This window comes from Acanthopagrus latus, chromosome 1, assembly GCF_904848185.1.
Source record: "Acanthopagrus latus isolate v.2019 chromosome 1, fAcaLat1.1, whole genome shotgun sequence".
Lineage (NCBI taxonomy): Eukaryota > Metazoa > Chordata > Actinopteri > Spariformes > Sparidae > Acanthopagrus > Acanthopagrus latus.
This window is the reverse complement of record NC_051039.1, coordinates 2,911,553-2,925,396: the sequence shown is the minus strand read 5'-3', so window position 1 is coordinate 2,925,396 and position 13,844 is coordinate 2,911,553. Positions and strand designations below refer to the sequence as shown.

General features: G+C 44.3%; 1 protein-coding gene across 10 annotated transcripts in view; it reads left to right on the top strand.

The window, feature by feature from the left end:
- Positions 1–13,153, top strand: part of LOC119018836 (slit homolog 1 protein-like) — a 56,216-nt gene extending 43,063 nt beyond the window's left edge. For all 10 annotated transcript variants that reach the window (XM_037096893.1, XM_037096842.1, XM_037096861.1 and 7 more), the window contains 13 exons: positions 1,247–1,410; positions 5,378–5,502; positions 5,865–5,959; positions 6,733–6,872; positions 7,070–7,163; positions 7,427–7,564; positions 7,764–7,992; positions 8,101–8,231; positions 10,504–10,658; positions 10,750–10,961; positions 11,567–11,691; positions 11,816–12,024; positions 12,456–13,153. In XM_037096893.1, the coding sequence (XP_036952788.1) occupies positions 1,247–1,410; positions 5,378–5,502; positions 5,865–5,959; positions 6,733–6,872; positions 7,070–7,163; positions 7,427–7,564; positions 7,764–7,992; positions 8,101–8,231; positions 10,504–10,658; positions 10,750–10,961; positions 11,567–11,691; positions 11,816–12,024; positions 12,456–12,718 (2,080 nt within the window). In that variant the 3' untranslated portion in view covers positions 12,719–13,153. The remainder of the gene's footprint in view (positions 1–1,246; positions 1,411–5,377; positions 5,503–5,864; positions 5,960–6,732; positions 6,873–7,069; positions 7,164–7,426; positions 7,565–7,763; positions 7,993–8,100; positions 8,232–10,503; positions 10,659–10,749; positions 10,962–11,566; positions 11,692–11,815; positions 12,025–12,455) is intronic.
- The last annotated feature ends 691 nt before the right edge of the window (positions 13,154–13,844 follow it).

Here is a 13,844-nt window from a genome sequence, read left to right as displayed (position 1 = left end):
TGAATTAGCAGCAGAGATCCACTGTTTCCCATGGGCCTATTGATCTAACGTGTGTGTGTGTGTGTATGTGTGTGTACGTGTGTGTGTGCATATGTGTGTGTGTTCATATAGAGTATAATCATCCTCAGTCAAGCGTGACCCATGTGAGTCAATCTGAGGACCTGCAGTCGGTGTGGAAGGGGGAGAGGAGAGGAGAGATGGATGGTGGAGGATGGAGAGAATAAGGAATGGAGGGGGAGAAGAGATGGATGGAGAGCCGGAGGAGGGGAGAGGAGTGAACAGGAGGTGAAGAGAGGAGGCAGGGAGGGAGGGGATATTTTTATTTTTGCCTTGTGAGCCGTGACATCAGCTCTGAAATAGGATCCCGCCGACTTTGAGTCAGGATAATAACTCGAGCTGTAAAATGATCTCAGGTAACTGATCCCAGAGCTGCTTTCTTTTGGCTTTTGTTCTTCCTCTGGTGCTGTTTTTATTTGTCGAGGTAGAGTTTGATGGTGTATCAAACGCAACGTAGAAATCCAATATTTCATGGTTTTGTGAAGCAATCAAGCTGACATTGCCGGTCCAGGAGGATTTGATTCAAGTGATGAATAGATGCTGAATCAAGCTTTAATTCTTTATTCCAGACCAAATCTTACTGACCTGGAAGAGGTGGTGTGTGTGTGTGTGTGTGTGTGTGTGTGTGTGTGTGTGTGTGTGTGTGTGTGTGTGTGTCACTGTCTATCTGAGCAAAGCTGTGAGGACTGAGAGCTCCACCATGTGGCATTAAACATTAGTACAAAGATGTTAATGCAGAACTTTTTCTTTTTGGTGTTCTTTGTTCTTTGTCTTTCTTTCTTTCTTATTTTTTCTCTCTTTCTTTTATTTCTTTTTATTTCTCTGTACTTCCTTTCACCTTTCTCATCCTCTTTGCTTTTTCAGGTTCTCCCAATCTTTCAGTATCCCTTATTTCATACCTCCTTTCATTCCCCTCCTTTCCAGCCCTCCTTCCTTTCTCACCTTTCTTTTACTTTTTCCCCGTCTCCCCCCCTTCATGTCAGTTCCTCTCTTTCCTCCCATCTACTTACTTCAGCTCCTCCTCCTTTGTTCTGTCCCTCCTTTCTTTACTCCGTCCCGTCTCCTTGTCTAATTTCTTCTTCTCTTGACCTCCATGATTAATTAACCTCTTTCCCTTTCCTCTCTTTCTAAACCAGAACCCCCTCCTGTCTGCCACTGAGTTGACTCTTTCTGTATTTCTTTCTGTCAGAGCGATCGGAGCCAACCCTCTGTACTGCGACTGTCGCCTGCTCTGGCTCTCAGACTGGGTGAAGAGCGGCTATAAGGAGCCCGGTATCGCCCGCTGTGCCGGGCCTCGCGGTATGGAGGGCAAGCTGCTGCTCACCACTCCAGCCGACAAGTTCCAGTGTGTGGGTGAGCTGCCAGGAAGACACCTGAACACACAAACACATGAAACAAAAGCTCTGCTGTAGTTGTTCTGCATCAGCTTTGTTGTTCAGTAAAGGTATTTTCATCGCAGTGACCTGACATGCCATTTGAAAGCACTTCACACATGATCTCCTGCAGCCCCAGTGATCTGTGACAAATACACAGGTATAGACTGTTTAAATTCAGCGTGATTCAGTCATTTAAATTGTAAAATGATCTAAGAGAACAACCGCCCACACACCGTCCTTTCGTCAAAGATGATATTTAACAAAAGGAAGCTTTTCCATCCGTGTGACCTTCATCCGGAGTTGGCTGCTTTCACTCCTACACACATGTCACAGCTGAAAACACTGCAGCTCACACTGTCTTTAAACAAAGTAAAAAAAAATTTAAAAAAGCTAAAATAAATTAAATGTCAAGTGTTACTGTAAACACACATCGTCTGAGAGGCTCCTGCTGTGTGCGTTGATCTCTGTTTTTCTTGTTTCAGACTCACAGGCGTCTGTTTTAATGTGCAGTGACAGAGAACATGTGTGAGGATAGATTCGTGTGTGAGGTCAGAGAAACCTGATGTTCACGTTTGCAAAGATGCGAGGGAACTCTGGGTACCGTGTAATGAAATTAGTACAGCTGAAGTGCAGATGAAACAAACTCATTTAGCTGGCTGATTTGGTTTGTTTTACATAAATGTTTTGTTAGGCTGCTTTCAGGCAGATTTGGTCATTTAGGTTTGTTATCAAGAGGGAGCTGTGATCGTTTAAATTCAGCATTTACTTATTTAACGAGTGTCCGCGTTTGATTTATTTCATGATGTTATTGATATTTGAGATTTTAAAAGTGTATCGGTAGATATTATTCCAGATGAATTAATAAACTGATGTCTTTGATATGTAATCCTTAAATTTGGTTGGCACATAATCATGACCAACAACTGAGCAGGACATTTTTGCAAGTTGAAATATGAATAGTGTCGCCAGATGATTATTATCATAAATGATTCTGATCGTTTTCATGATTGATCGATCAGTCGTTTAGTCTGTAAAATGTCCAGCCAACAGTCCAAAAAACAAAAAACTCTTCATTTGCTGTCTTGAATTACCAAAAAGCTCAGATGAAAGAAACTACAATCAGCAATGATCCTTTTGCTCTACAATGGCACGATTAATCGATGATCAAAACAGATGAATTCATTTTCTATAATCGACTCATTGACTAATCGTTTTATAGCCGCAGCAGCTCTGTTACGTTGTTACTAAACTACCTAAATTAATGTTTTACTTCTCGTCAGTCGGTGCAGATTCTGATACAGATATCTGCGATATCTTCAAACTTCTCCATCACTCTTTGCGTGGATGATACACAGCTTTATGTTCCACTTAAATCAGATAAATCCAAAGTATTTTCTAATCTCCTTGTCTGCCTGACTGATATAATGTTAAATCCGTGCATTTATGTAGTGCTTTTATCCAAAGCTCTTTTAAATTTGCTTCTTATACAACAATTCACACTCTGAGCCACGATGCGACGTCCAGGGCTTACCGTCGAGAGCAATTTGGGCTCCAGCTTTGACCAAAGTGGGGATCAAACCACCAACCCTGCGGCTGAGCTGCAGCTGTCGTCTTCCAGAACTGTAATGCAAATAATAAACATCAGTCATTTTATTTGGAGCTCGAAAAATTCCACCAAGCATCCTCAATAAAGATGCTTTACAAAAGCATGAAGCTAACAGCTCGTGATCTCGGTGTCGAAGTCGTCCAGTGATGCTCACGCTAACTTCATACCACTGCAGTGCACTTTACTCCAGTCTCCAGTCACCAGCTCTTTCGCCCGACTCCTGCTGCTGTTATAACAAGCACCTTGAATCACATTCCTCCTGTGCGAGCCAGTTTACACCCTCCCTGCTGGATTTCATAATTATTTTAGAACTACTTTAAAAGCACTAAGTGGCCTAGCTTTAAAATGTATCATTGATTTCCTCCTTATGTGCCTTTGCACCCTCTGAGATCAGGGAAAGGAGCTCTGCTGCTGTTTTCGCTCAGATTAGTCAGGCTACGTAACGTCTGCTTAATAAAAATAATATTCTTTTACACAACGCAACGCATTTGGTGGTTTTCATTCATCTTGTCATGGATTTTATCATTGTTTGTTGACTTTTGTATTTGAATTTCAAGGTTATTTCTTATTTACCTTTCTCATTTTTTTTTAACAACATTTTATGATAATGTGTTTCTCCCTCATGCTACAAACCATAAAATATACAGTGATTCATGCCATAAACATGTATATACTCCCAGGAAATTCCTCTGTAGTGTATTTTGTAAATCTGCATCTGGGTGACTGTAAACGGCAGCAACAAGGTAGTGATAATGATATGATCGGCATCTTTACGTTTAAAGTTTGACACCAGGTAAACGCTGTCCATCATCTTTGACAGCCTGTGATCACCAAGAATCGATGAGATTCAAATGCTCCTCTGAAGGACGCAGAACCTGAACCGAGACACATCAGCAGAGTTCACCTCCCCTCATCCTGCTGTAGTCGCTCGATCAGTGTGATTTCCCTTCACCAAGTCCTATTTACTCAATATTATATCCAAGAGGCCAAGCAGAACAGGAGTGACTCTTATTCTGACTCTATTCGGCAGCACTTTCCTCTCCCATACTGATGGATGTATTTCTGTCAAACGTAACACTTGTTAAAGTGATAAAACTGAAAAATGTATAGTAAAAAAATAAAATAACGAATAAGCTACCAGCCGCAGAAACCTTCTCATTCCTTTTTAATTGCCACAGTTGCCCGTTGTCGCCCCCACAAATGAAAATGGATGAATCTGAGAGTGATTCCAGTATGTTTTAGTGCCATTTCGAGGGTTGTTGACACATTTTTGGTTGATTGTCAGGATAATATCTTGATCAGATTCATTTTGGCCAGAATAATTGTGACATGTAAAAAATAAACTGTACATATTTATCTATTTATGTCATGTGAATACTCAGACGCTGCTAGAAGTTCATTGTACACTGTGCAGTGACAATAAAAAGGATTTCTGTCAATCTTCACTCAACTTATTGTGCGACTTCTAAAAAAAATTGCTGCACGCGTTACAGTTTAGCTGTGTGACAGCTCAGAGACTGATCTTTTATTCAGTGTTTCAAATTGGTGCTTGGGGAGTTTTACAGTCGTCTTTTTGTGTTGATGAAAAAGCTTAATGAAATTAAAGTTGTGAAATAACATTGAGAGGAAAAGTTCCAAGGTGAGTAATTTTAATAGATTTCTGTAATAACAACTAAAACACGTTCAGACGCTGTGGAAACACGGGAGTGATGTGAAGGTGGTGTGAACTTTTCATTCGTAGCAGTTTGATCAGGCCCTGTGTGCATTATTAGAGGCGCTAATTTCTGCATTTTTAAACATCCAAATGCTGAAGCAGATTAAAATTCCTCCCGACTGCCTCGCTGCAATTAAATTTTTCTCTGATCTCACATGAAGATTTCTGCAAACAGGAGTTGTGCTTCTGTCTCTAACTACAGAAGACGTAGCGAGTCTTTTTCTTTTGTCAAACATGGCTCCGTCACACATCTGTCTGGTTCATTAACAGTAAAACTAGCACTCGGTTGTGCTCATATTCACACCAGAAATAGTTATATTTAATAAAAGTTGGATCTTTGAAAAAAAAAAAGTCAATTTCTGAGACGTTTCCCATGTTTTTTCTTTCTCCTTGTTGTTTCTTTCTTTCTGTGTATTGGCTGCCTGACTGATGTTTTCCCAGGATCCACCACAACCAAACATCATATTTAAGCTCAAACATTGCTTCTGTTTCTGAAACCCACGACTTAACACAACATCTACAGTTGCCTCCTCCCGTTAGATCTCTTGTAATCCTCCTGATAACTTATATCTTTGTGTGTGTGTGTGTGTGTGTGTGTGTGTGTGTGTGTGTGTGTGTCACCAGGTCCGGTAGATGCGTCTGTTCAGGCCAAATGCAGCCCGTGCATGGCCTCTCCCTGCCAGAACCAGGGTGTCTGCAAAGTGGACCACACACAGCTGTTCACCTGTACCTGCAAGACCGGCTTCACGGTATGTGTGTGTGTCTTTCTGTTGTGTGTGTGTGTGTGTGTGTGCGTGCGCGTGCAGAGAGGCTCGCGTGATCAAGTTAGTGAATTTGCTGGTCTGTTTTTGCCTCATGACATAACACACAACAATCCATTTACAAACCCTGTGCCAAATGTTTAAAACCACTGATCCAGTTTTGTGTGTGTGTGTGTGTGTGTGTGTGTGTGTGTGTGTTGTCAGTGATTATTTTGAGCCCACATCTGTCTCTGATAATCCCATCAAATTCCTCGTCGACCTGATCTAACATCGCATGCTTGTCAAAATTATATCTGGCGTTCGTGTGTGTGTGTGTGTGTGTGTGTGTGTGTGTGTGTGTGATGTTTCAGGGTAAATACTGCGAGACTCCAGTCGATGCTTGTGTCAGTAATCCCTGCACCAACGGAGGAGTCTGCCTCAGTGACGAGCAGACCAGAGGCTTCAGGTGAGACGGATTTTTTGAATGTATGTGCATAAAATGTTGTAAACCCTGCTACATTATTTGACATCCCAGCAGTAATCCTGCCTGTACAGATACCCGAACCTGTAACAACTCAAGGAAACACGTCTGGGAGGGCTGCTGGTCATGTCCATTACTTTATCTCGCCGTTATTCTTGCTGGTTTTAGCAATGCTAGCAGAACGGCTGAAGAAATAGCAACGAGAAACACAAAGCACACAGAGTTTTCCGCCCCTCCCACACACTGCGCCGATTCACTAGCATACCGCAAATCAGAATGGTCATTCATCTAGCACACAACCACACAGAGTATCCAATGGCTCAGACGGGCAACAGCCAGCGTTCTCTGACTTTGCAAGTTGAATCTGAGCAGACGACGTCCACGCGGTTCCAAAAGCTTCCAACGCAGCTGAACACACCCAACAGATTTGTTCCCGATCCCGTCCGAGTCTCCCCAAACGCTTCAGACGGCCGACAGTTGGCCCGATGTGTTTCAGGCTTAAAAGTAATCAGAGAAGTCGTGTCACTCTCAGTTCGATGAGATGAAAGCTAATGTAGCTTAGTAACTTTAAGATAAACTGTATAACATGTCTTATTTCACACATTTCAAAGTCAGGAAATCTCTCATTCTATTCAAGGTATCCGGCATTCGTGACGAAACATAACGTGGATAAAAATTTCAAACATGACCTCGTCGGTGAACTGGAGTTCAATAGATTTTCATCAGCCGTGTTGTTTCACTGCGTCTCTGCTTTTCAGCTGTGCGTGTGCGTTCGGTTTCCACGGCACTTTCTGCGAGGTGAACGTGGACGACTGTCAGGACCACGGGTGTGAGAACGGCGCCACCTGTGTGGACGGAGTTGGCAACTACACCTGTTTGTGTCCTCCTAACTATACAGGTGTGACACCAACATACTGCCTCCTTTCATCAGGAAACAATAACCATGAATACATTTAATATACATCTTGATTTAGAAAAAGTGATGTAGTTGGTAGCTGATCTGTGATGATGCTGTCGGGAGGAGAAATGGTCTGAAAGTTAAAACCTGCAGCTTGAACTGTCTCATGATCCGTGTTTCCCTCCTCTGGTTCACAGGTCTGTTTTGTGAGGAAGTGGAGGACGTGTGTTCTCCAGGTAGAAACCCCTGTCAGCACCAGTCCACCTGCATCAGCACTCCTACCGGCCTCAGGTGACACACACACGCACACATGCACACACACACACACACACACTTTATCACTGCCAGGCTCAGCAAAGTTTCAGATCCCAGATGAGATTAAAAATACAAACACACACATAGAAACACATACGAAGGTACATTTTGCTGAGGTTTTTGTTGACTCCCGCTAACCCTACACCATGTGTTAAGTTGTGTATATGTGTGTGTGTGTGTGTGTGTGTGTGTGTGTGTGTGTGTGTGTGTGTGTGTGTGTGTGTGTGTGTGTGTTCCAGGTGTGTGTGTATTCCAGGTTGGGTGGGGCCAGTCTGCGGTATAGATTATGATGAATGTGTGGACCACCGCTGTCAGAACGGAGCTCAGTGCGTCGACCATCTGGACGGCTACAGCTGCGTCTGTCCACAGGGATACAGGTACTGGGAATCATGGGAATACTGGGAGCTCAAGGAACATTGTAGATACTCTACCTGGGGACGTGAACACTGTCTGGGTTAGCGGTCCAGAAAACATCATTTTAAGTAACATTAAGTTACACAAATATCAAAATACAATTAATTGTAATTGCTGTAATCTTATCCACACGTTCACATGCTCGTGGACTTTTCCCCTTAGTGGTGAGTTTTGTGAGGTGGGCCTTCCTCCTCCGTCACCCTGCCAGCTGGCTCAGTGTCAGAACAGCGCCCCCTGTGTGGAGAAGACGGGGACTGCGGTCTGTCAGTGCCTGCCGGGCTTTGAGGGTCAGAGCTGCGAGAAGTTGGTCAGTGTTAACTTCGTGGACAGAGACTCTTACGTTCAGCTGCAAGACATCAAGAACTGGCCTCAAGCCAACATCACACTGCAGGTGAGGTGACGGGGTCGCACGTTGATGACATCATAGACATCGACTATCAGCAGAAACAGACACACAAACTCTGATCGGTGTATCTTTACATGTCTGCGTGTGTCTCAGGTGTCCACAGCAGAGGAAAACGGTATTCTGCTCTATAATGGAGACAACGAGCCGATCGCCGTGGAGCTCCATCAGGGTCACGTCAGGGTTACGTATGATCCCGGGAACCAGCCAGCCACCGCTATCTACAGGTAGACACGACTTAAAGCATTTATTTTTTCCTTTTTCTTTAAATGAATCTTTCTGCCTATAACTCTAAGCCTGATGTCAATGTAAGTTTGACAAAATCTTTGACTCTTGAAATTCCGTCTATTGGAAACGCTCTCTCTGAGGCCCGCCCCCCTCCTGACTGCGCTCTGATTGGTCAGCTCACGCCCACCTGAGCCAGCACGGCTCGATGTGTCTCCAGTCGGCTCTGTCGTGTTTTCAGCTTCCAGTTAGCTTCATGATTAATATCTGACATGGTGATGTCGTGATGTCAGGAACTGACACGCCAAGCTCCCGTTGGTGTGGACCCTGTCAACTTCAAGACCTTTTACATGCAGAGAGCCTTTATAACTAACTGGATGAAAGAGAAATGAAAATGAAGAGGCACAAAAGGTCTCCTCTAACACTCTCTGAGGACTAAGTGTGCAGTAGCAGTGGTCAAACATTTAAATTCAGTACAAATGTTTGGTCTGACCTGTCTCCAAAGCTTGGCAAATAAATTCTGCTACCAGAAATGTTTCCTACCTGAAGCAAAAATCATCCAGCCAAAAGCACTCTGCATTTTAATCAGCAGTGCCTCCATTACACACTGCTGTTCACATTTGAATCTTATTTCCAGCCTTACAAAAAAACAGAGCTCTTAGAGAAACCTGAAGATATTGATTCATACACAGGCATGCCATTAACCTGCAGCAGGTGTGAAGGTGCAGGTCCATGACAAAAAGCCCCCATTTGTCTGGACTAAATCAGAAATAATTGTGAGAGCTGAGTCATGCTGTATAATTTCTGTGCGACCTGACCAGCTCAACAGGTTCAACATCACAGTTAACCACGTGGCTCCAGCCAGCAGCTGCAGGTTAATTAGTGTCTTCTCATCCCCACATTTTGAAAGCTGAGTGCTGGTTGAGCCGAGCGATACACTGGACTCCCGTCTGGCCCTCCGCAGCCTCTCAGCTCTCTGTAGCCCAGCAACGCCTCTCAAACTGGTTAACGCACGGCCGGTGTTGCTGCTCAGAGTGAGTCCTGCAGCGTTTGGGAATGTGGACGGACGACGTCGTCAGCGCGGTTATTCGGCTTTAATCACAGACTCAGCAAGAGGACACTCGAGGCTGAGTGTCCACTTGATCAGGTGTCGAGTGCTTGAATGTTTGGATGGTTTACTGTTAAGGAGGACGAGGCTCAGACACACACACACACACACACACACACACACACACACTGAGGCTAATTGTGTGATAAGCAGCAACACAGTGAGGAGGGGTTCAGAGCATTAAAAATCATCTGAAAAGAGAAAAGATGAAGAAAACAAGAAATATCGCGATGTGATGAATACTTTGAATACTGTGTTACAGCAGAACTCATCCACTGAACCTGTTCTGAACATCTGGGCTCATCTTCAGTGATTCATCCAGGTTCTCGTTGTTCATTAAACGGCTGTTCGGAGAAGCAGTCGACACTCAGACCTTTGTAGGCGGGATAGAAAAATGTCAGCATCATCTTCTGGGCTAACACTCACTGACTGATGGGTGCCGACTGATGACCAGCATCCCCAACAAGAAACCTGCAAACATGAACCTGAACACAACATCAGGCTCAATTAAGTGAAAGGAAGTGGAAAATAAACAGCACAATTATTGAGGGTTCAATTTTTATTTCACATCACACAATTTGATGATTTTTTTTTTTTTTAGCTGCAACACAGTTATTAGTTGGGTTTTTTTTGGCATCTGATTACATTTTCTTTCATTTGCCGTCCTCTACATTTTCTTTTTAAACATTTTTTTTTTTTTTTTATAAATGTCTGTAAGAGCACAGTTGGAAGCAGCCTTAGATCTTAGAATTTAATTTCCCATGACTGCTTCACTCTAATTGCTGTGTACATGACTGTAAAACTTGTACTTGGGAGTTATTTTTGGCGAGCTTATGACAGTTAAAAAGAATAAAAAACTGTTGAACATGCTGATATTCTACCCAAGAAAGGAGAGGCATTTTTCTTCTGCTCTTTAAATATTTTTTGTTGGTGCATAAACACGGAATAGTGACACTGTAGTGTGACAAAAACTAGGAACAACATGACAATATCCTGAAATATAGAATAAAAAAAGAGGCGAACAATGACAGGACAAATAATTATAGCAGTAGTACAAAATAGAAACAGAATCGAAAGTGGTTAAGAGGTTAGGAGATGGTAATATTAAGTATGAGTTTAAGTTCTTGCAGTGTCAACTCAGTATGACAACTTTATGTTCCGTGCAGCACTGAGACGGTGAACGACGGGCAGTTTCACACAGTCGAGCTGGTGACCTTCAACCGGATGGTGAACCTGTCTGTGGACGGAGGAGAGCCGACCACTCTGGACAGCCAGGGCCGGAGCCAGCCGGCGACGGGGGAGGCGCCTCTGTACGTAGGAGGTGAGAGCAGCGAGGCAGCAGCAGGGTAAACACACCTGAACTGAGACAGAGTGGAGAAAAACATCCGTCAGCGTTCTGCCCGTCTCTGCAGGTATGCCGGAGGAGGTGATGCCGGTCTCTCTGGGTCTCTCATCTCAGACCCTCAACATGTCCAGTTTCCACGGCTGCATCAGGAACCTCTACATCAACCACGAGCTGCAGGACTTCACCCGCAGCCACATGAAGCCAGGCGTGGTGCCGGGCTGTCAGGCCTGCCGCAAACTCTACTGTCTGCACGGCATCTGCCAGCCCAACGGTGCCCAGGTAGGAACCAGTCAGCCAACATACAGCGGCCTGTTTAGTGTCGCTGTAAGGGTTACAAATGTTTTCTGTCGATGAAGCTCAAACTGAAAAACATCTTTCCATCCGACTTCATTCACATGATATTAACAAAAGTCAGTGGAGTCTACTCTGGGCTGAGACCCATCCTCAATCTAAGGTTTGTCCAAATTCGTTCAGTAGTTTTTATTTAAACCTTGTGACAAACCAACTCAGCGACAAACGGACACAGACGAACACTCACCCTCCCCTGCAGAGGTAACAGTGTATTCTCTTTTCTTAAATGTATTTTTCTTGTGTCACAGACTGAAATTTTTTTGTTGTTTAATTGATTCCTGAACCTTGTTTTAATTGACCTCCATGTTTACTTGTTCCCATCGCTGAGCTCTCTTTCAGGATGTGAAGAACACTTGGATGTTATTGTTGTCGCAGCAAACAGGCTTGTCTGTAAAAGCTCTTCATTCTCTCTATATGTTATTGCTCAAGTAGGAAAACTTTGAGGGACACAGAATAAAAGAGACGGACGAGGTGAAGATCGATTTTTTTTTTTTTTTACATTATGGAGGCAGTAAACATGTTGTCTTTCACAGGGTCCTCAGTGTCACTGCCAGCCGGGTTGGACTGGACAGCACTGTGACCAGCCAATAACAGGAGGCCTCACTGGAGCGGATGTTGTCACCATGGCAACTGGTGTCAATGTGTGTGAAGGCAGCAAGTGAGTGTGGTTTGTTCACCTGATCATGCACTCCACTTGGAAATGTGTCCACTTTCCAAACATGTTTTTTCTGGCAATAGTAACGTGACACTTTTTAATGTTGGCCCTCTGTTTTTTTATCCAGGTGTGTGAAGGGTGTGTGCGTGGCGTTGGACGCGCAGACGTACCGCTGCGACTGCGAGGAGGGATATCACGGAGCGTTGTGTAACCTGCGGGGGGAGCCGGAGGGTTCGTGCCAGAGTCCGCAGTGTTTGCACGGCCGGTGTGAGGAGACAGCAGACGGACAGCGCTGCGTCTGTGAGCAGGGATACACCGGAGAGAGCTGTGATATCGGTGAGGATACAGGCGAGGGATCAGGGTGAAGACGGGGGGGCAAAGGTCCACTCATTGTTTCCTCCAGGAGACTTTCAGATACTTCATGATTCAACGTCTACAGGCTCTGACGTGTACTCAGAGTATCAGAGTAAAACGTCTCCCTCTGAAGGACATTTGTGGTCAAAGCTAACTGACACTGCAAAACATATTTCCACTCCACAGACGTCACTGTCAGCGTTCCTTTAATGAGAAAATGTTTCTTTAATTCAACACATTGTCTCTGGAACTTTTTCTGACTGTTGTTTTGTTCAGCAAATGATTCAGAAATTGTTTGTGTGATTAGAGAAGCCTGGTGGTGAGCAGGCATGTGTGGTTATTTATTATTTGGGTGAACTGACCCTTTAACTGTTGAGGTTGTCTGTTAAGCGCCCTGTGTTTCACCTCCACAGAGTCTCCGTGTCGTGGCGAGCCGGTGAGAGATTACCACCGCCTGCAGCGCGGCACCGTCCTCTGCCAGACGTCCAAGCCTTTTTCCTGGGTCGAATGTCGGGGTCGGTGCCAGGCGGGAACTGAGCCGGGCGCCACCGCCGCTTCCTGCTGCGCCCCGCTGAGAGTCCGACGCCGGCGGCTCGCCTTCGAATGCGACGACGGGACCTCATTCACGCAGGACGTGGAGAAGCCTGTGGAGTGTGGTTGCAAGGACTGTGTGTAGTACTGTGGGAGTGATGGTACACACACACACACACACACACAACACACAACACACAACACACACCAAGCTAAAGAGATACACACACTGTAGGGATTCTCTCACTGATAAACTGACGTTTTGGTGTTTGTTTTTGTGCTCCGGCACACAGACGACGTTTTGTAACATAAGACAGTTCTTCCCTCTCGAATCATGAAATCAACGAGTCAACCTCATCATCATCTTCCTCCTCCTCCTCTTCACCTGCAGCAGGAGAGCCCTGCGCTAACTACCTAACTCCAGCTCATTTTTAATACTCGTGTGTTGAAAAAGCCTCCGTATGCCTTTTTGTATGTGTCTCTCTCGGATGTGTGGCCGGTGAAAGTGCTGCTCTTGATTTCCTCACAGCTCACGACGGTCAGCAGCGACCTGTCGCACAGAATAAAGGTACTAATTAAAGCCGGGGACTCGTTTATGAAATGGAAGGTTGCTTAGTGTTAATTTTTTATTTTTTTTTTAATCTGAAATGTGAAACCTGTCAGGCCTGTCAGACTTCACAGCAGCACTGAGGTGTGTCAGTCTGATAAAGGGAGGTGAAAGAAAATGACATTTGAAGTATTGTTTCCTGCAGACGTGACTGCTGTTTCTCCTCCGCCGCTGCTTTAAATAATTGAAGTTATTCAGCAGGTGCGAGGCATTAACACAGTCCTGTAACCAGCAGAGGTAATGTGCTGAAGGCGAAAACATCAGCCTGTCATCAGCCTCTCAAATTCAGTCAAATGAGCGTAGTCTCTCAGAGACTCTGGCAGTTCTAACTCATTACCACGAGACTTTCTTGATAGTCGCCACAGAAATCCTCTCAGACTGGAAAATACTGGAAGCTGTAGATTATATAAGACACAACCCGGAGGACAGAAATATGAAAACAGGCTTTATAACCTGAGTAATGATACAGGATGTCTGGTTGAATTGAAAATTGAATTTAGACAGTAATTTGATGAAGGCTGTGGTTTGGGAGGGGGCGGTTTGTCCATTTTGAATTAATGACACTCATTAAAAGATAGATTTTCTTACAACAGAAAACTCAGAAATGTAAAATAAACCCACGTCATTGAGTTTAAGGTGTAATTCAGTGTAAATAAAAAGGTCA